This window comes from Pan troglodytes, chromosome 2 (genome assembly GCF_028858775.2).
Source record: "Pan troglodytes isolate AG18354 chromosome 2, NHGRI_mPanTro3-v2.0_pri, whole genome shotgun sequence".
NCBI lineage: Eukaryota > Metazoa > Chordata > Mammalia > Primates > Hominidae > Pan > Pan troglodytes.
In genome coordinates this window covers 61,076,111-61,097,968 of record NC_086015.1, presented here as the reverse complement: position 1 = coordinate 61,097,968, position 21,858 = coordinate 61,076,111, and the positions used below count along the sequence as shown (strand labels likewise).

Below are 21,858 nucleotides of genomic sequence, written 5' to 3'. Positions count from 1 at the left end.
CACTGGGAAATTTGAGCTTTGCTGTAACACCTCCTATGGCTAACTAGCCTTGTGCAAAGTATATCTCAGAATGTGGGATTAGAGATGAACTTTTTCAAGGACACTGTTGGGAAATGGGGTCTTGGACCTTCTCTGGAAGCTCTGGGGTGTGATTGAATGTTTGCCTCTTGGTTGGGGGGAGGGTGGATAGATTTCACTTGATTCTTTTAAGCCTTGGGTCTCCTGACAGTCTGACATTGTCTAGTCTCTGTGAGTGTGGGAGTCTATTTAAGGGTCCAGGGACCTGATCTTGTCTCCTTCTCCCACATTCATTCATTTCTAGCAGATTGCCCCCTCCATCTGTAGAGTTTTCCTGGGCTGCACCCATTTGGTATCTTTCTTTTTGGCAATTTAGTTTCTGTCTTCTGAATCTCCACAGATAAGAGCTCTGAACCTGGAGCCCCACGGAACGTCCTGAAATCTACACGAGGCACTTGAAGCACAGTTATTTTTCCAGAGGTTTCCCCTTACATTGTATTTTCCATGAGGCCTGTGCCCCAGGAAAGTGGACTCTGAACTTCTGGTAGGAAAGTGGAGGTTCTTGCCCCCTGTTACATCTCAATTCCCTACAAACTGGGGGCTGCCCTTTGTGCCCCCTCCCAGAACACACTTTTCAGTGGGCAATACAGGTCAGCCTTGACTTGGTCAATTAGGGGAAAGAGAGGCAGGCTGTGAGGTTAGGGACTTTTGGCCTGTGGTGAGACCTTTAGGCTGGGATGCAATTCATGAACATTTGAGTTCAAGTTTTCAGAAGACTTCTCAGGGCCTTTGCACACGCTGTTCCCTCAACCTAGCATCACTTCTTCCATGCCAGGCACTTTCTTGCCGTTTTGCTCAGATGTCTCCCCTGTACAGATGGTTTTTCTGACCACTCTGTCCAAAGCAGCCCCTCCCCCATTAGTTTCTATCACACTCTTTCTTGTATTTTATTCATAGAGCTTGCCCGGGATGATCTTATTCATACATTGATTTATAGGTTTATTGTGTGCATCCACCCAGGAGAATGTAGGATTCAAGAGGGCAGAGGTGTGTTGTCCTGTTCACTACTGACTCCTGGTCCATGGCATACTGCGGGTGCACAATAACTGTCCTGAGTGAATGAACACCCATTGACTGAAGTGAGGTGAGTCTGGAGAGTAGTGAAATGTAAAGGAACTGGTTGCTTGTCAGGAGCTCAGGGTTGAAAGTGACCATTGATGTAGCATACTTTCACCTCCAGATTAAATCACCTCTGCAACACCTCTTCCTAGTTACTGTTTAACCTAAGCTTGAATCCTCTAGGCACAGGGAACTTGTCATCTCCTGCAATAGCCTGTTCCACTGGAGGAGAGGGGACAGAGAACCAATGGAGGAGAGGGGACAGAGAACCATTGGAGGAGAGGGGGCAGAGAACCAGATGTAGTCCCTGTACCACGCTGATGAGGACGAGATGTGGCCTCCTGCATGCTATCATTCTAGTCCTTATGGTCTGCTTCGTGTTCTGACTATCCTGCATTCATCAATATCCATCTCTAAATTTCTCTGCCATAACTAAGGTCCCTGAGCCCCTGACCAGAACTTAGTATGCTGCCCAGTCATGTCTCACCAGAGGGGGTCTGAGGCAAAGAAGCATGAAGCAGAAAGGCCATTGCCATAGTTTAGTAACCCTTCAAGGCCAAGTTATGTATTGTCAGGCTCCTGTAACTCATTGGGTTGGAGGTGGGGGTGGGTAGGGGCTCTCTCTCTTTTGTTCTTTTCCTGGATTTTTCTGTATCATTCCTTAATCAATTTATTAAAGCAACCCTAGCTATATTTAAAAGAAAATTAATCCTTGGACCCATTTTCTTAATGGTTTGTACAAATATTCTTTAATTCATATCACTTCGCTTGCACAGGTTGAAACTCAACTGAAAATAAGTTTTTTAATATATAATTCTAATCTATTCAGTCAGTTTCTTCATGGGATAGTATCAGCATGATGGGTGGTGTGAGGTCTGCTGTGGAGAGGTTTGGTGACAAGCTTTGCTTTCTTCTTTACTTTGATGAAAATTGTTTATTCAGTTATGAAAATGGGTACACATTTCTTTTTCTTTTTTCTTTTTTAGAGATAGGGTCTTGCTTTCTTGCCCAGGCTGGCATGCAGTGGCGTGATCTTGGCTCACTGCAACATCTGCCTCTCAGGCTCAAGCGATCCTCCCACCTCAGCCTCCCGAGTAACTGGAACTATGGGCATGCACCACCATGCCTAGCTAATTTTTGTATTTTTTGTAGAGATGGGGTTTCACCATGTTGCCCAGGCTGGTCTTGAATACCTGAGCTCAAGTGATCATCTGCCTTGGCCTCCCAAAGTGCTGGGATTACAGGCATGAGCCACCATGCCGGGCCCATTTTTTTTTCTTAAAAAAAGAAGAAAAAAAAAAGAGGACTGGCAAGACTGTTCCTAATTGAGGTTGTATTTACACATGTCTTAGCCACTTAGCTCATTTATTTCATTTATTCAAAAACATTTAGGGAGAGAGGGCTACTCTGTGCCAGGCATTGCCCTGGTACTGACCACACAGCAGTCAAAGAAACTGACAGCATTCCTCCCTTGTGGAGTTTACATCCCAGTGGTGGTGATGGACAGTAGACAACTAGATCAGTAATAAGATGTGAGGGAGAGTGGCCAGTGTAATGGAGATGAAACTGGGGAAGGAGATCCAGAGTGATGGGATGGAGGCAGAGCTGGCTTTAGTCAGAGAAGGTCTCTCTGAGGAGATAGCATTGGAGCAGAAACCCAGACAAATGAGGGAGCAGCCTCATGGACAATTGCATGCAACCTCATTCCATGCATATGGAGCCCAAGGTTGTGGTCAAACTCCCCAGTGTGGCCAGTCAACTGTTGAGCACTGGACATGGTCTATCTCACTGCAGAAGGGGAGGGAAAATGAGACAATGTAGGCAGAACTCTCCTCCTGCCCTCCAGGTCCTGGCAGGTGGCTGGAGTAAGATCTTGGCGTTGTGTGTTCTGATGGTCAACTAGAAGGCTGGTACCTACATTTACAGGGTGAGACCTGAGCAATGTGTTCTGAAACTGCCACCTGGGGAATGAGCATGAGCCTAGGGGTCATTGCTGGAGTTATAATCCTGCACATTGTAAGACTTGCTCCACTGCACCTACCCTGGCAGTGGACTCCTTCCTCTTCTATGTCATTTGATTACCTCACCTCATCACCTAGTGGCACTCACCCAGAGGGAAAGTAATTACTTAGCAGGCTTTGATAGAAACAATAAAGAGATGAAAATGTATAGGATCAGGGATCAGGAGATGCATGCCTCCCACTCTTTCATTGATTGATCGATTGATTGATCAATTGATGTCATTTAATACAGTGTAAGGTTCCCGGGGGGCTAAGAGTATGAGATCTGGATTGTGTGACCTTGTGCCAGTAACTTAACCTTTCTGAGTCTTGATTTCTTCATCTGTGATATTGGGGAAGTGTGACAGGGAGGCTTCTTGGAAAAAGTGATATCTAAGAAGATGCAGAAAGGGATGGCTACGAGTCACCCCTGGTGGGGGTGGGGGATGGAAGGGAGGGCATAGCATGTGCAAAGGCCCAGACAAACAGCTGCCAGACTCTCAGATGTTGCAGGATTATTATTGATTACAGATGTGTGTGTATGTGTGTGTTGGAGTATACTGTAGAGAGGGACCTGACAAAGCAGCCCTCAATAAATGTCAGTTGGTTTGAACGGCTGCACCCTGTGCTACTGGGCTCGGCATCCATATCCTCATACAGTCTCCACAACCATCCTGTGGTCCTCTCATTATCCCCATCTTCCATACCAAGAAACTGAGGTGTAGAGTTATGAATAACTTGCTCACAACTGCCTTGCTGTATCAGGAGAGCTGGAGGTGAAGAGGGTCTTCCCAGAAGATTTATTTGGGATACAGCGATGTCAAGAGAGATGGCTGTTTGTAAATATCTCTGACAGGTCTCACTTTGGCGCACATCCCCCTGAAATATCAGCTCTGGGAGGGCAGAGGCTGCTCCTGGCAGAACACCTGGACCCTGGCATGATGCCAGTGCACAGTGGGGTTTGTTGGGATGTTGGGTGGATGACCCAAGGCCTCTGGGTGGCCATGGAACGAGTCTGGAAGAGTCTAGTGCCTTCATTTCCCAGGTGTCTCCTGACTTTTCTAAGGTGGACCCACAAGTCAGAGCAGAACTGGACATGGGGCCCAAGTCAAAAACAGAATTCTCCAGAAAAGGAGGCTGGGGCACTTGGCCGGAGCCAATCCCTGAGGAGCATGCAGCACTCTTGCAACCTGGCTCTGAGTGCACTGTTCCAATTCACCTTCAGCCACACCCCACCACCAATCATCCCCGGGTGCTCAAACAGAGCCAAACCCCACAGTCACCCAGATACTGCAGAGGTTTTCCCATGTTCACATCTTTGCTTCTGCTGTTTCCACTACTTGGAAGCTCTTTCACGCTTGCCCACTTTCACAGCTTCCCACGCTGCCCAACTCCAGTGGCTTTCTCTCTCTTTCCTTCCCTTTTGGCTAGAAACATAAATAAGAAATCCTGATTATATTCTTATTGAACATAAATGTAAACATATCAGAAGTTGTAGAGTTAAAAGTAATTACAGGTATAATATGCTGAGATATTTTTTAAAAAAAGTAAAAAATAAAATTCCACCTTCCCCATCCCAAGCTTGCTTCCAGAGAGAATGTTTGTGATCAACTGGGCATAGATTTCTCTTGCTTTTGTTTACTCACACAGGCATGGGTACCTGTGAGTATCTTTGAAAACGAACATAATGGGCTCATTTTGTATGTATTGCTTACCAACTGATGTTTTTTCTTTTATTTATTTATTTTGAGACAGAGTCTCACTCTGTCACCCAGGCTGGAGTGTACTGGCATGACCTTGGCTCACTGCAACCTGTGCCACCCAGGTTCAAGTGATTCTCCTGCTTCAGCCTCCCCAGTAGCTGGGATTACAGGCGCCTGCCACTGCGCCTTGCTAATTTTTGTATTTTTTAGTAGAGATGGGGTTTCACCATCTTGGCCAGGCTGGTCTTGAACTCCTGACCTCGTGATCCACCCACCTTGGCCTCCCAAAGTGCTGGGATTACAGGAGTGAGCCACCACGCCTGGCTTGTTTTTATTTATTTTTATTTTTTTTATTTTATTTTTTTTTGACAGAGTCTCGTTCTGTTGCCCAGGGTGGTATCTCAGCTCACTGCAACCTCTGCCCCCTGGGTTCACGTGATTCTCATGCCTCAGCCTCCCTAGTAGCTGGGACTACAGGCATGTGCCACCACGCCTGGCTAATTTTTTGTATTTTTAGTAGAGACAGGGTTTTGCCATGTTGCCCAGGCTGGTCTTGAACCCCTGAGCTCAAGCAATCCTCCCACCTCGGCCTCCTGAAGTGCTGGGATTACGGACATGAGCCACTGCACCTGGCCTATTTTTTTTTTTTTTTTAATTCTTTATTTGGCCTGGACAGTGCTAACAACTAATGTTTTCCCATTTAGTTATGTCCAAGAGTGTTTTCTTTGACCGTATACATTTCTCCTCTCTTTTACCTGCCCTGGCTCTTCCATTCCTCAGGGAAGAATATACAAACTTCTGTGGACATATGGTTTTATTTCTCTTGAATATATATCTAGCAGTGGAATTGCTAGGTATATGGTAACTCTTAACATTTTGAGGAACTGCCAAACTGTTTCCAAAGTGGCTGCACTGTTTTACAATCCCACCAGCAGTGCATGAGGGTTCCAGTTTCTCCACATCTTCATCAACTCTTGTTATTATCCATCTTGTGATTATTGCCATCCTAAGTGGGTATGAAGTGGCATATCATTGTGACTTTGATTTGCATTTCCCAGATGGCTAATGATGTTGTGCCTTCTTTCATGTGCTTATTGGCCATTTGTGTATCTTCTTTGGAGAAATGTATATTTGGTCTTTTATCCATTTTTAAATTGGATTATATGTCTCTTTATTATTGAGTTGTAAGTGTTCTTTATATATTCTGAGTTCAGTTCCTTATCAGCTATGATTTTAAAGTATTTTTTGCCCATTCTGTGGGTTATTTTTTCACTTTCTTGATGGTGTTCTTTGAAGTGCCAGGTTTTAATTTTGGTGAAGTTCAATTTATCTATTTTTCTTGGGTTTCCTGTGCTTTTGGTGTCATACGTAAGAAACCTTTGCCTGATGCAAGGTCATGAAAACTTATGCCTAAGGCATATATATATATATATTTTTTTTTTTGAGATGGAGTTTTGCTCTTTCACCCAGGCTGGAGTATAGTGGCATGATCTCGGCTCACTACAACCTCCACCTTCCGGTTTCAAATGATTCTCCTGCCTCAGCCTCTCAAGTAGCTGGGACTACAGGTGTGCATCATCACACCCAGCTGATTTTTGTATTTTTAGTAGAGACGGGGTTTCACCATGTTGGCCAGGCTGGTCTGGAACTCCTGACCTCATGATCTGCCCACCTTAGCCTCCCAAAGTGCTGGGATTACAGGCATGAGCCACCACGCCCGGCCATATGCCTATATATTCTTATAAGAGTTTTATAGTTTTAGCTCTTAGATTTAGAACTTTGATCTGTTTTGATATGATGTTCGTATGTGGTGTGAGGTAGGGGTCTAGCTTCATTTTTTGCATATGGAAATCCTGTTGTCCCAGAACCATGTGTTGAAAAGACTCTTCTTCCCCATTAAATTGTTTTGACACTCTTGTCAAAAATCAATTTACTATAAATGTAAGCATTTATTTCTGCATTCTCAATTCTAGTCCATTCATCTATATGTCTATCCTTATGCCAGTATTGCTGTCTATACTGTCTTGACTACTATAGCTTTGTAGTAAGTTTTGAAATCAGGAAGTATGAATCCTCCAACTTTGTCCTTCTTTTTCTTTTTTCTTTCCTTCTTTCTTTCTTTTTTTTTTTTTTTTTGTGACAAGAGTCTTGCTCTGTCACCCAGGCTGAAGTGCAGTGGCATGATCACTGCTCACTGTAGCCTCGACCTCCTGAGCTCAAGCAATCCTCCCACCTCAGCCTCCCAAGTAGCTGGGACTACAGATGTGTGCAACCATACCCAGCTAATTTTTAATTTTTATTTATTTATTTTTGGTAGAGACTGGGTCTGGCTGTGTTACCCAGGCTGGTCTCAAACTCCTGGGCTCAAGCAATCCTCCCACCTTGGCCTGCCAAAGTGCTGGGATTATAGGTGTGAGCCACTGTGCCCAGCCTGACCTTCTTTTTCTAGATTATTTTGGCTGTTCTGGATCTCCCTATGAATTTTAGGATCAGCTTGTTAGTTTCTGCAAAAAGAGACCTGAGATTTTGATAGGGGTTGCATTGACTCTGTAGATCACTTGGGGAGTTTTGCCATCTTAACAATATTAACTGTGGAACCTAAATTCCTTTTTGCTGGTGGCACTGCTCACTCAGCTTCCCTAGTCATTGAGTCTGCTGAGTAGGCACTCTGGAACCCATCCATCAAACTGCACAGACAAAACTCCAGGGATGTAAATGTCTCTTTCCTTTTTGAAGAAAGTAACACAGTATACTGTAGTGTCTAATTTAAGGCTTGGGTAAGACATTTAACTCCTGAATTTGTGAAATGGGAGTGCATCTGGCACCTGGACACACATATGACAGATCTGGCTTTCCTTCATGCTAAGGATGGGATGGAGATCTCTAAGATACTCCCATAACCCCTTGCTTCATGCCTGGAGAAGTGTGGTGGGAACTGGGAGACCCCACAGCCCTGGAGGCACCAGGTGGTGGTAGGAGAATTGAAGCCAGGCTCCATTTTATCTTGTTTTATCTGTTGGGCAAAGGGGTACAATTTCATTTGAGGAAAGAGTTCTGCTGCTAAAACAATCTTTGCCCCTCACCCCCAATTCACTCACATCATAGTTTGAAGAATGGAATAAAAATAAAAAGGGAGTAATATCACATATTAAAAGTTTAGTTTAGGCCAGGCGCAGTGGCTCATGCCTGTAATCCCAGCACTTTGGGAGGTTGAAGTGGGAGCATTGCCTCAGGCTAGGAGTTTGAGACCCGCCTGGGCAGCAAAGTGAGACTCTATTTCTATAAAACAATTAAAAATTAGTTGGGTGTGACGGCACATGTCTGTAGTCCCACATACTTGGAAGGCTAAGGTGGGAGGATAGCTTGAGCCCAGTTGTTTGACGCTGCAATGAGCTGTGCTCACACTAATGCACTCCAGCTTGGCGACAGAGCAAGACCCTGTCTCAAAAGAAAAAAAAAGCTTAGTTTACACCCTGACATGTACTTATGTGTTCCAGATGTAATGCTTTGGCACAGCACAAATACATGATTTTATTTTCAAGAAAGAAATAATAAAAAATGGAGTGCCTATATTTGTATCACTTGGAACCTTGTTTTCTAAACTTAAAGAACAACCTGGGAAACTACATTTGAAACTTCAAATCCATTCATACCTCAACTCATCTGGGGTGAGGAGCTCTCATTTTAAACAAACAATGTGTGTGTGTGTGTGTGTGTGTGTGTGTGTGTGCGTGTGTGTTTGAGAGACAGATATTAGAGTTATTTATTGCAGTTGTTTCAGAAAAGCAATTTTAAAAAGCATGAATTTGGACTGTGTTTTTAGTTTGTTTCTGGGAGAAGAGAAAGTTATATGCAATAGAATATATGTTTTGAGGTCTTCAAAATCTCAGATCTAGGCCAGGCGTGGTGGCTCACGCCTGTAATCCTAGCACTTTGGGAGGCTGAGGCGAGTGGATCACGAGGTCAGGAGTTCAAGACCAACCTGGCCAAGATGGTGAAACCCCGTCTCTGCTAAAAATACAAAAATTAGCCAGACATGGTGGTGAGTGCCTGTAATCCCAGTTACTAGAGAGAGGCTGAGGCAGAGAATTGCTTGAACCTGGGAGGCAGAGGTTACAGTGAGCCCAGATCACGTCATAGCACTCCAGCTTGGGTGATACAGCGAGACTCGGTCTCAGAAAAAAAAAAAAATCAGATCTTTTGCCTTAGCAGATTCCCTTATTTAAGTTGTTGGAACCGGCAGTTCACAGGGATTTTGTTTCCATCCTTTAATGAGGGGGGTGTGTGCGTGTGTGTGCACATGGAAAGTTAGGGGAAAAACACAATGATATAACCTAACCCCAAAACAAGGAAGCACGTTACACAGTTGAGGTTTGGCGCTTCAGTTCCTGCCCAGTCTCAGAAGGTACAGCTTGGCTGACCTTGTGTGACCTATCTCTATGACACATCTCCCAAGGGGGTGGGGAGGACTGTTTCTCTCCAGCATGGCTTTAGTTTTATAAAAGCCCTGTGCAGTCTTGCAAACTCAAATGGTTTTCTTAACAAATCGCTCACATTTCATGTGTTCTGGGCTGGGCAGGGCCTCGCTAATCCTTGGCCAGCTTTGTGAGTCAGAAATTATTTAAATGATTGCCTGAGTCCTTTTGAGGCGAGAGAATTGGCAAGTTAATTTAGGGAGGTGCAATGACTCTTAAACAGCACTGCAGTGAGTGGCAGCATTGATAAATGTGTTAGAAGCTCTATTTAATTGTGATAATAAATGCTAATGAAGAAAATGAACGAATTACCTTTTAGAGTGAGATAAGAATGATGATGCTACCAAATTTTATTAAGCATTTATTGTGTGGTGGAGTATGGTGGCTTCTCCCATGTTTTTGACTGTGACCTATTGTAAAACATAGACTGCAACCTGGTAACCTGGTGTGTGTGTGTGTATGTGTGTGTGCATGCATATCTGAATTATTTGGTGAAACAATAGTTACCCTATGCGTGTCTAGTGTCCTCTGGGCTCAAGTGATCCTCTTGCCTTGGCCTCAAGAGTAACTGGGACTACAGGTGCATGCCACCACACCGGCTAATTTTTTGTTGTTGTTTGTTTGTTTTTGTTTTTTTTGAGACGGAGTCTTGCTCTGTTGCCCAGGCTGGAGTGCAGTGGTGTGATCTTGGCTCACTGCAAGCTCTGCCTTCCAGGTTCACGCCATTCTCCTACCTCAGCCTTCTGAGTAGCTGGGACCACAGGAGCCCGCCACTTTGCCCGGCTAATTTTTTTGTTTTTTTTTTTTTTTTTTTTTAGTAGAGACGGGGTTTCACCGTGTTAGCCAAGATGGTCACGATCTCCTGACCTCATGATCCGCCCGCCTCGGCCTCCCAAAGTGCTGGGATTACAGGCATGAGCCACCGTGCCTGGTCTCACGCCGGCTAATTTTTTAAATTTTTTTTTTTTTTTTTTTTCTCAACCAATTTAGAAAGTTTATTTTGCCAAGGTTAAGGACATGCCTGCGACACAGCCTCAGGAGGTCCTGACGACATGTGTCTAAGGTAGTCAGGGTACAGCTTGGTTTCATACAGTTTAGGGAGACATGAGACATCAATCAAAACATGTAACATGTACATTGGTTTGGCCCAGAAAGGTGGGACAACTTGAAACAGGGAAGAGGCCTTCAAGTCATAGATAGAAAAGAGACAAACAGTTGCATTCTTTTGAGTTTCTTTTTTTTTTTTTTTTTTTTTCTTTTTTATTGATCATTCTTGGGTGTTTCTCGCAGAGGGGGACTTGGCAGGGTCACAGGACAATAGTGGAGGGAAGGTCAGCAGATAAACAAGTGAACAAAGTTCTCTGGTTTTCCTAGGCAGAGGACCCTGCGGCCTTCCGCAGTGTTTGTGTCCCTGGGTACCTGAGATTAAGGAGTGGTGATGACTCTCAACATGCTGCCTTCAAGCATCTGTTTAACAAAGCACATCTTGCACCGCCCTTAATCCATTCAACCCTGAGTGGATACAGCACATGTTTCAGAGAGCACAGGGTTGGGGGTAAGGTCACAGATCAACAGGATCCCAAGGCAGAAGAATTTTTCTTAGTACAGAACAAAATGAAAAGTCTCCCATGTCTACCTCTTTCTACACAGACACAGCAACCATCCGATTTCTCAATCTTTTCCCCACCTTTCCCCCCTTTCTATTCCACAAAACCGCCATTGTCTTCATGGCCCGTTCTCAATGAGCTGTTGAGTACACCTCCCAGATGGGGTGGTGGCCGGGCAGAGGAGCTCCTCACTTCCCAGTAGGGGCGGCCGGGCAGAAGCGCCCCTCACCTCCCGGACGGGGCGGCTGGCCGGGCGGGGGGCTGACCCCCCCCACCTCCCTCCCGGACGGGGCGGCTGGCCGGGCGGGGGGCTGACCCCCCACCTCCCTCCCGGACAGGGCGGCTGGCCGGGCAGAGGGCCTCCTCACTTCCCAGTAGGGGCGGCTGGGCAGAGGCGCCCCTCACTTCCCCGACGGGGCGGCTGGCCTGGCAGGGGGCTGACCCCCCCACCTCCCTCCCGGAGGGGGCGGCTGGCCGGGCAGAGGGGCTCCTCACTTCCCGGTAGGGGCGGCCGGGCAGAGGCGCCCCTCACCTCCCGGACAGGGCGGCTGGCCGGGCGGGGGGCTGATCCCCCCACCTCCCTCCCGGACGGGGCGGCTGGCCGGGCGGGGGGCTGACCCCCCCACCTCCCTCCCGGACGGGGCGGCTGGCCGGGCGGGGGGCTGACCCCCCACCTCCCTCCCGGACGGGGCGGCTGGCCGGGCGGGGGGCTGACCCCCCCCACCTCCCTCCCGGACGGGGCGGCTGGCCGGGCGGGGGGCTGACCCCCCACCTCCCTCCCGGACGGGGCGGCTGGCCGGGCGGGGGGCTGACCCCCCCACCTCCCTCCCGGACAGGGCGGCTGGCTGGGCAGAGGGGCTCCTCACTTCCCAGAAGGGGCGGCCGGGCAGAGGCGCCCCTCACCTCCCGGATGGGGCGGCTGGCCAGGCGGGGGGCTAACCCCCCCACCTCCCTCCCGGACGGGGCGGCTGGCCGGGCCGGGGGCTGACCCCCCCACCTCCCTCCCAGACAGAGCGGCTGGCCGGGCAGAGGGGCTCCTCACTTCCCAGAAGGGGCGGCCGGGCAGAGGCGCCCCTCACCTCCCGGATGGGGCGGCTGGCCAGGCGGGGGGCTAACCCCCCCACCTCCCTCCCGGACGGGGCGGCTGGCCAGGCCGGGGGCTGACCCCCCCACCTCCCTCCCAGACAGAGCGGCTGGCCGGGCAGAGGGGCTCCTCACTTCCCAGAAGGGGCGGCCGGGCAGAGGCGCCCCTCACCTCCCGGATGGGGCGGCTGGCCAGGCGGGGGGCTAACCCCCCCACCTCCCTCCCGGACGGGGCGGCTGGCCAGGCCGGGGGCTGACCCCCCCACCTCCCTCCCAGACAGAGCGGCTGGCCGGGCAGAGGGGCTCCTCACTTCCCAGTAGGGGCGGCCGGGCAGAGGCGCCCCCACCACCTCCTGGACAGGGCGGCTGGCCGGGCAGGGGGCTGATCCCCCCACCTCCCTCCCGGACGGGGCGGCTGGCCAGGCGGGGGGCTGATCCCCCCACCTCCCTCCCGGACGGGGCGGCTGGCCGGGCGGGGGGCTGACCCCCCCACCTCCCTCCCGGATGGGGCGGCTGGCCGGGAGGGGGGCTGACCCCCCCACCTCCCTCCCGGACGGGGCGGCTGGCCGGGCAGAGGGGCTCCTCACTTCCCAGTAGGGGCGGCCGGGCAGAGGCACCCCTCGCCTCCCGGATGGGGCGGCTGGCCAGGCGGGGGGCTGACCCCCCCACCTCCCTCCCGGACGAGGCGGCTGGCCGGGCAGAGGGGCTCCTCACTTCCCGGTAGGGGCGGCCGGGCAGAGGTGCCCCTCACCTCCCGGACGGGGCGGCTGGCCGGGTGGGGGGCTGACCCCCCCACCTCCCTCCCAGACGAGGAGGGAGGACGCTCCTCACTTCTCAGACAGGGTGGCTGCCAGGCGGAGGGGCTCCTCACTTCTCAGACGGGGCGGTTGCCAGGCAGAGGGTCTCCTCACTTCTCAGACAGGGCGGCCGGGCAGAGATACTCCTCACATCCCAGACGGGGCGGCAGGGCAGAGGTGCTCCCCACATCTCAGACGATGGGCGGCCGGGCAGAGACGCTCCTCACTTCCCAGATGTGATGGCGGCCGGGAAGAGGCGCTCCTCACTTCCTAGATGGGATGGCGGCCGGGCAGAGACGCTCCTCACTTTCCAGACTGGGCAGCCAGGCAGAGGGGCTCCTCACATCCCAGACGATGGGCAGTCAGGCGGAGACGCTCCTCACTTCCCAGACGGGGTGGCTGCCAGGCAGAGGCTGCAATCTCGGCACTTAGGGAGGCCAAGGCAGGCGGCTGGGAGGTGGTTGTAGCGAGCCGAGATCACGCCACTGCACTCCAGCCTGGGCGCCATTGAGCACTGAGTTAACGAGACTCCGTCTGCAATCCCGGCACCTCGGGAGGCCGAGGCTGGCGGATCACTCGCGGTTAGGAGCTGGAGACCAGCCCAGCCGACACATCGAAACCCCGTCTCCACCAAAAAAATACGAAAACCAGTCAGGCGTGGCGGCGCACGCCTGCAATCGCAGGCACTCGGCAGGCTGAGGCAGGAGAATCGGGCAGGGAGGTTGCAGTGAGCTGAGATGGCAGCAGTACCGTCCAGCTTCGGCTCGGCATCAGAGGGAGACCGTGGAAAGAGGGGAGAGGGGAGGGGGGGAGGGGAGAGGGGAGAGGGAGCTCTATCTACCACACAGTCCTTCTCTCCCTAATTTTTTAAATTTTTTGTAGAGACTGGGTCTCTCTGTATTACCCAGGCTGGTCTCAAACTCCTGGCCTCAAGTGATTTTCTGGCCTCAGCCTCCCAGTGTGCTGGGATTACAGGTGTGAGCCACTGCACCCACCCTAAAGTTGCATTTGAAAACAAATATATCTACTATGATAGCTTTGATCAGTATATAGACAAATATTATTATTATTATTATTATTATTATTATTATTTTGAGACAGAGTCTTGCTGTCACCCAGGCTGGAGTGCAGTGGCGCAATCTTGGCTCACTATAAGCTCTGCCTCCTGGGTTCACGCCATTCTCCCGCCTCAGCCTCTCGAGTAACTGGGAGTACAGTTGCCCGCCACCACGCCTGGCTAATTTTGTTTTTGTATTTTTAGAAGAGACAGGGTTTCACCGTGTTAGCCAGGATAGTCTCGATCTCCTGACCTTGTGATCCACCCGCCTTGGCCTCCCAAAGTACTGGGATTACAGGCGTGAGCCACCGCGCCTGGCCGACAAATGTTATTCTTTCTGGGTTGCCATATTTTGTGGTTTTTAAAAAATATATTTTTATTCATTTATCTGGTGACTTGAAATTTCATGCAAGTACAGGTCCTTACAGACAATTTCTATTGGAAAATCACTTATTTTGGGTGTGTATTAGGGTTTGGAGAGAAACAGAACCAACAGGATGTGTGTCAGTCAATCGCTCATCTATCTATTGAGAGGTTGATTTTTAGGAATTGGCTCATGTGATTGTGGAGGCCAGGTGAGTCAAAAATCAGCAAGGTAGACTGGCAGGCCGGAGACCCAGGGAAGAGTTGCAGTGAGCCCAAAGGCTCTCTGGGTAGAATTCTTCCTGCTCTGGGAGGTGGGTCTTTTTCTATTAAGGCTTATAGCTGATTGGATAAAGCCCACCACATCATGGAGAATAATCTGCTTTACTCTAAGTCCACTGATTTAAATGTTAATCTCATCTAAAAAATACCTTCACAGAAATGTCTAGAATGTTTGACCAAATAGCTGGTTACCATGGTCTAGCCAAGTTGACACATAAAATTAATCATCACAGTGGGTAAAATACTGTTTGAGGTTGTTCAGAAGAAAGGAAAAAGGCAAAAGCCTGGGCGCGGTGGCTCACGCCAATAGTCCCAGCACTTTGGGAGGCCGAGGCGGATGGATCACTTGAGGTCAGGAGTTCAAGACCAGCCTAGCCAACATGGTGAAACCCCGTCTCTACTAAAAATACAAAAATTAAGCCAGGCATGGTGGCGGGTGCCTGCAATCCCAGCTACTTGGGAGGCTGAGGCAGGTGAATCGCTTGAACCTGGGAGGCGGAGGTTGCGGTGAGCCAAGATCGTGCCACTGTACCTGGGTGACAGAGTCAGACTCTGTTTCAGAAAAAAAAAAAAAGAAAGAAAGGAAAAGTGTAATGGTTGGAAGTGGAAGTGTGCTGTTGGTACAGATAGGAGAACATTTCGGAAAGAATTCCCTCCCCTTTGATTGACTGCAAAATAAGTCCCTCCCTTGTTCTCTTGCAATTACAGGTGGACCAGATGGGTGGGCAGATTGGCAGTGGGGGTGCAGAGTTTCTTGTTCTGATTGAAAGGATTTTTTCTTACATTTTAGGGTTTTTTTTTTTTGTTTTGGAGACAGAGTCTCACTATGTTGCCCTCCTGGCCTCAAGTGATCCTCCTGCCTCAGCCTCCTGAGTAGCTGGGATTACAGGTGTGAATTACTGTGCCTAGCTCTTAGATTTCATTTTAAGACTGAAGACCTGAGAGTTCATGGGCCTAAGTAAAAGGTGCCATTTATCTGCAACAAATTGGTGCATGCTCCGTAGATCTAGCTGTAGGGGGCTGTGTGTGCTAATGCAGCATTTGTGACTCAGCCGTAATGAGGATGACCTTGCCTCTCCTGTTCCGCAGGCTACCACATAGCTGTGGTGGGTCACTGGCCACAGAAACTGTAGGTATCTGGGGCTGCCTGGGTGGGAACTCAGCCTGTATGAGAACATGGTATTCGGAAGACATTAAACATTTATTATAGCTTTTATTTTTATTGAGGTATAATTAACATACCACAAAATTGACCCTTTTCAAGTACCCAGTCTGTTTTTTAGCACATGCATACGGTAATGCAGATATCACCACTAGTTCCAGAATATTTATCATCCTAAAATACAGTTTTTCTTTTGCAAGTAATTTCTTTTTTTTTGTTTTGTGATGGAGTCCTGCTCTGTTGCCCAGGCTGGAGTGCAGTGACATAATCTCAGCTTACTGCAACCTCTGCCTCCTGTGCTCAAGTGATTCTCCTGCCTCATCCTCCCTAGTAGCTGGGACTACAGGTGCACACCATCACACCCGGCTAATTTTGTATTTTTCGTAGAGATAGGGTTTCACCATGTTGGCCAGGCTAGTGTCGAACTCCTGACCTCAAGTTATCTGCCCGCCTCGGCCTCCCGAAGTGCTGGGATTACAGGCGTGAGGCGTGAGCCACTGCGCCCGGCCTTTTGCAAGTAATTTCAACATTTAAGAGCATGGCCTACTGGATTGGTCCCATCAGCAAATAAACATGCAGTTATTTCTCCCAACTTAAAAACAGCAGAACCCTCTCTCCACCCTACTTCTCCCTACAGTTATACACCCATTTCTCTTCAGTTTAGAGCAAAACTTTTTGAAATAATTTTCTGGACTTACTAATTTTTTGCCTTCTATTGTGTCTCAAAAAATTGTGATAAAACACACATAACGTAAAATTTACTGTGTTGACTATTTTTAAGTTTTCAGGTCAGTAGTGTTGCGTATAGTGATATTGTTGTGCAACCAATCTGCAGAGCTTTTCATCTTGTGACACTGAAACACTGTATCCATTAAACAGTAACTCCCATTCCCCCCTGCCCCTAGTCCCTGGAGACCAGCATTCTACTTTCTGTCTCTGAATTTGACTGTTCTAGATACCTCATATAAGTGGAATCATGCCGTATTTGTCCTTTTGTGACTGACTTATTTCACTCAGCATAATGTGCTCAAGGTTCACCCATGTTGTAACATGTGTCAGAATTTCCTTCCTTTGGGCTGGGCATGGTGGCTCATGCCTGTAATCCCAGCACCGAGGAGGCGGACGTTGAGCCCAGGGGTTCAAAACCAGCCTTGGCAACATGGTGATACCCTGTCTACAAAAAATACAGCAATTTGCTGGGTGTGGTGGCATGCACCTGTAATCTCAGCTACTTGGGGGCTGAGATAGGAGGATCACTTGAGTCAGGGAAGTTGAGGCTACAGTGAGCCGTGATCTTGCCGCTGCATCCCAGCCTGAAACAGAAGGAAACCCTGTCTCCAAAAAAAGAAAAAAAAAGAAAGAAAAAAAGAGAAAGAATTTCCTTCTTGGTTTTTGGTTTTCTGTTTTGTTTTTTGAAACGGGGCCTCACTCTGTCACTGATTGCTGCAGTGGCACAATCTCAGCTCACTGCAACCTCTACCCCCCAGGCTCAAGCAATCCTCTGACCTCAGCTTCCGAGGTAGCTGGGACTACAGGCATGCACCACTATGCCCAATTAATTTTTTTGTATTTTTGGTAGAGAAAGGGTTTTGCCATGTTGCCCAGGCTGGTCTCGAGCCCCTGAGCTCAGGCAATCCCCCTGCCTGGGCCTCCCAAAGTGCTGGGATTACAGGCGTGAGCCAGCACAGCTGGCATGGAATTTCCCTCCTTTTTAAGGCAGAATATTATTCAATTCTATGCATTTGCCACATTTTGTTCAACCATTCATCTGTCATGGACACTGAGTTGCTTCCACCTTTTGGCTATTGTGAATGATGCTGCTATCCCATTCTCTTTTGAGCCCCTCATTTCAGGCAGGCTTTGCTTCCACTCCCCTCTCCCCAGATATCTCTTACCAAGGTCTCCAGTGAGTGCCTGGTTGCTCATCCCAATGGCCTGTTCTCTGTTGCCATCCTTCCTGACTACCAGCAGCGTTTGATGGAGTTGGTCACCTTCTCTTCCTCGAAGCCTTGTCTCACCTGGCTTCTAGGATGCCTGACTCTCCTTATCCTCTTCCCACATCTCTGTTAAGGAGCACCCCAACCTCCTGGTTGCTCAGGCCCAAAGCCTGGGGCGTCATCTTTGACTTTTGTATCTCTCTTCTCTTCACTTGTCAAAAGACCCCACTGTGTATTTTTTCAAAATATACTTGGAGAGTGGCCACTGCTCCCCTCCCGCTCCTACCACCCTCCAGGTCATTCTCCCCTCTCACCTGAATGACTGCGGCCTCCAAGCCTCTGCCTTTACCTCCTTTCAGCTTGTTCTCAACTCGGAGTCAGAGGGAACCTTCTGAAGGGTTGGCTACTTCTCTGCTCAAAGCCCTCAAATAGCTCTCATTTCACTGCAATAAAGCCAAAGCCTTTAGGGTGGCTGCAAGGCCCCATGTGATCTGGCTGCATTTCCTCTCTGACTCCTCTCTTAGTTTGCCCTTCCCCCTCATAACCGCACTCTAGCCACATCACCTCCATGCTGTTCCCTGCGTGGGCACCTCAGGGCCTTTGCACCTGCTATTCCCACTGCCCAAAATGCACCTCTCCCAATATCTGCAGAGCTTGGTCCCTCATTTCCTTCAGCCTTCCCTGGTCATCGTGTCTAAACCGTTACCACTGCATCCCAACTTCCCCTTTGCCTTCATTGCTTTTTCTCCTTACACTATCGTTATCCAATATAAGGTGTATTTTGCTTATTTATCTTGTCATCTGCCTCCCCCACTAGAATGTAAATTCCATGAGGGCAGGGATTTTTCTTCTATTGTGTTCCCTGTCATGTCCCCAGTGCCTTGCCTGGTACAGACAATAATTTGTTGAACCCGTAAAGAAAAGTTTGGTAAACAGATTAAAAGCCATTTGATTCTTCTATTATGATATAATTCTTGCCTATATTTTTCTTACCTGTGAATTATTACATATGTGTATGTATGTGTGTGTGCATGTTTGTTGTGTGTGTGTGTGTGTGCATGTGTGTAGACAGAGAAACAGCGAGTCCTGTCATTCCCACCAGATATTCCTGCTTGTTAAACAGCTACATAGTGTTTTGCTGAGTGGCTAGAGCAGCTTTATTTGACCTTGTTTTGTTCAGTACTACTGGGCAGCTTCCAATCTTTTGCTATTGTAGATTACGCAGCATCTGTGCTGGGCACTTGCCCTGCTTCCTTCCCTCTTCTCTGAAAGGCTCCCCCATGCTCCTGAGCACCCCCCCCGCCCCCGCCGCCATGCTCCTGAGCCTAGCCTGAGCCCGAGTGGGGGCTGTGGTCCTGGCTGGGCCTATCATGGTTCCCCTCCCCTCGGCTGTGGTAGCCGGTCTGGAGCTAGACACAAGCCACCCTTGCCAGGCTGTGGGCTTCCTCAGGGTCATCCTAACCCACTCAGAAGTGGCAGAGAAGGTGCTTGAAGGCACTCACCCAGCGCTAGAGCAGTGAGGACAGGCCCAGAGTGTGGAGCTGCGAGGGGAGGGTTGGGCACATTGCCTTTGGATCTAGTCACATGACTGTTTGAGCTGCTCCAGGGATCTTCCTACAAATCCCCCTTCTCACCCATCTAGATGGAGTTGGATTTCTCACTGCTAGCAGTGAGTCTAGACAGATCCAATCCAGTGGAGCATCCCTGCCCCACTCTCTTTTTTTACTTGATCCTTAGTCCAGAGCAAGAAAAGATGTGGAAACCCTCCCAAAGGCATTATTCAGGGCAGAAAATGCTTGTAGGCAGAGCAGCACCTTGTTTTTGTCACAACCGGAGAAACAATTTAAATCTGAACCTGTGCGGGCTCAGATGCTGATGCTGCCATCTGAGAAGGAGGACCTCTCTCACCTCAGGTTCTTTGTCTGTAAAATGGGGATGAAAATAATTATACCACACCTCAGGACTAAATGAGTTAATAAAAATTCTTAGAGTGGTGAGTAACACAGGATGAGAGACTGCTCACTGAGAGTTAGCTGTGGTGGCTGCCAGAATCCTAAAAGTGTAACAGGAGTTAAACATAGAGGTATCATATAGTCCAGCAATTCCAAATCTGGGTATATACCCAAAGAAATGAAAGCAGAGATCCAAACAGATACTTGCATTCCCATGTTCCCAGCAGCGTTATTCACAATAGCCAAAAGGTAAAAATAATACAAATGTCTATTGACAGATGAATGGATAAACAAAATGTGGTATGTACTTACAATGGAATATTATTTAGCCTTAAAAAGGAAGGAATTTCTGGTTGAGTGAGATGGCTCACACCTGTAATGCTGGCACTTTGGGAGGCCAAGATAGGAGGATCTCTTGAGCCCAGGAGTTTGAGGCTGCAGTGAGTTATGATCGTGCCACTGTACTCCTGCCTGGATGACAGGGCCAGACCCCATTGCAAAAAATAATAATAATAAGGAATTTTTGACACATGCTACAACATGCTGAGCCATGAAAGTATTATGCTACATGAGAAAAGTCAGTCACAAAAGGACACTTACAGGGGGTACCTGGAATAGCAAGTTTAGAGAGAGAAGTATTAATACAGTAGGGGCTGGGAGAGGGGCAGGTGCAGGAGGAGTTACCGCTGAATGGGTACACAATTTCTGTTTAGAATGACAACAAAGTTCTGGAAATGGATAATGGTAAGAGTTGTACAATATGGTGAATGTGCTAGATGTCACTGAACTGTACACTTAAAAATGGTTAAAGTGGTATGTTTTATATTATATTTTACCACAATAAAAAAGAGTATAAGAGGAGTTGGACTCTCCTGGACTTTTTCTTTATAGATTGAAGTTATGTCAAAATGTAGCACAGTGAAAAAACAGGCACAGGCCAAAAAAGAAGTGGTGGTGGTGTGTGCCCATGTGTGTGTGTGTTTCGGGGGTGGGGGTGGGGGGGCGACTGGTAAACTACTCACAAGACACCAGAGGCTCCTTTTGAGGTCTGATACTGCAGGCTGGGATCTGACGCTGCAGGATCAGGAAGAGTGGGGGAGATGAGGGGAAGGTGAGCCTGCACAAAGAATTTTCTCAGTGACTGTGGGCAGGGCAGTCAGGACCCTGGGTCACATGGGCCCAGCCCGGGACCAGAGCCTTTGTGAGTCACAGCTCAACTCCCAGCAAACAAAGGGATATGCCAGGGAGGGGCTGAGTTGTGACTCAGAGGCTGCTGCTGCTGTGAGCTTCCTCCAGGAACCCCATCCCTTCCAGTCCCTGATTCTGACTCCTACTGTGGGGGTGGGGACAGGTGTACCCACTTCCTGGGCAGGTTCTTGGGAGGGCTCTCCTGCAGAACCTGGAGTTTTTTGCAGCTCCTTTTTGATAACCCGAGTAGCAGCAGCTATACCATTTAGGTGCTTGCTGCATACAGGCCCTGGGCTAAGTTCTTTTTTTTTTTTTTTGAGACCTCCCAGGCTCAAGAGATCCTCCCACAGGGACTGTAGGTACATGTCACACACCCAGCTAATTTTAAAATTTTTTATAGAGATGGGGTCTCGCTATGTTGCCCAGTCAGCTCTTGAACTCCTAGGCTCAAGTGATCCTCCCGCCTTGGCCTCCCAAAGTGCTGGGATTACAGGTGTGAGCCACCATGCCTTGTCCCTCACTTCATCTATTTATTTTTATTTTTATTTTTGAGATAGAGTTTCACTCTTGTTGCCCAGGCTGGAGTGCAATGGCATGATCTCCGCTGACTGCAACCTCTGCTTCCCAGGTTCAAGCGATTCTCCTGCCTCAGCCTCCCAAGTAGCTGGGATTACAGGCATGTGCCACCATGCCTGGCTACATTTGTATTTTTAATAGAGACGGGGTTTCTCCATGTTGGTCAGGCTGTTCTTGAACTCTGGACCTTAGGTGATCTGCCCAACTTGGCCTCCCAAAGTGCTGTGATTACAGGCGTGAGCCACCATACCCAGCCCCACTTCGTCTTTTTAAAGCCTCATTGTCACCCCATCAGGCAGTCATTTCAGTCCTACTTTACAGAAGAGGAAATGGGCTTATGGAGGGAAGCAACTTGCCTGAGGCTATGTGGGTGGCAGATAGCAGAGCCAGATTTGAACCTATCACTGATTAAGGAGCCTGGACTTGTAATCATGCTGCTCACCACCCTCCCTCCCCCCACCCCCAACTCATACACACACGGGGAAGAACAGACTCCAAAATGTGACTTATCTTTAGGCCAAGCTTGTCTAACATGTGGC

The 21,858-nt window shown here is 48.9% G+C and overlaps 2 protein-coding genes across 7 annotated transcripts in view; one reads left to right on the top strand and one right to left on the bottom strand.

The window, feature by feature from the left end:
• The window catches only part of ARHGEF3 (Rho guanine nucleotide exchange factor 3), a 353,349-nt gene that overhangs the window by 1,428 nt on the left and 330,063 nt on the right, over window positions 1-21,858 (top strand). The gene's annotated exons all lie outside the window — the stretch shown is intronic.
• On the bottom strand, window positions 3,641-20,848 carry SPATA12 (spermatogenesis associated 12). Of its 2 annotated transcripts, XR_008547270.2 has the most exons (4): window positions 20,578-20,848; window positions 19,418-19,525; window positions 17,918-18,046; window positions 3,641-4,564 (listed from the first exon to the last, which is right to left on the bottom strand). XR_008547270.2 is itself a non-coding variant. In XM_003309839.4 (2 exons), the coding sequence occupies exon 2, from the start codon at window positions 4,233-4,235 to the stop codon at window positions 3,663-3,665; it is 573 nt and encodes a 190-aa protein (XP_003309887.1). In that variant the 5' UTR covers window positions 4,236-4,564; window positions 20,578-20,700; the 3' UTR covers window positions 3,641-3,662. The 2 variants fall into 2 exon arrangements, 1 of the variants encoding a protein (XP_003309887.1); XM_003309839.4 differs by lacking the exons at window positions 17,918-18,046; window positions 19,418-19,525 and having other exon boundaries at window positions 20,578-20,700.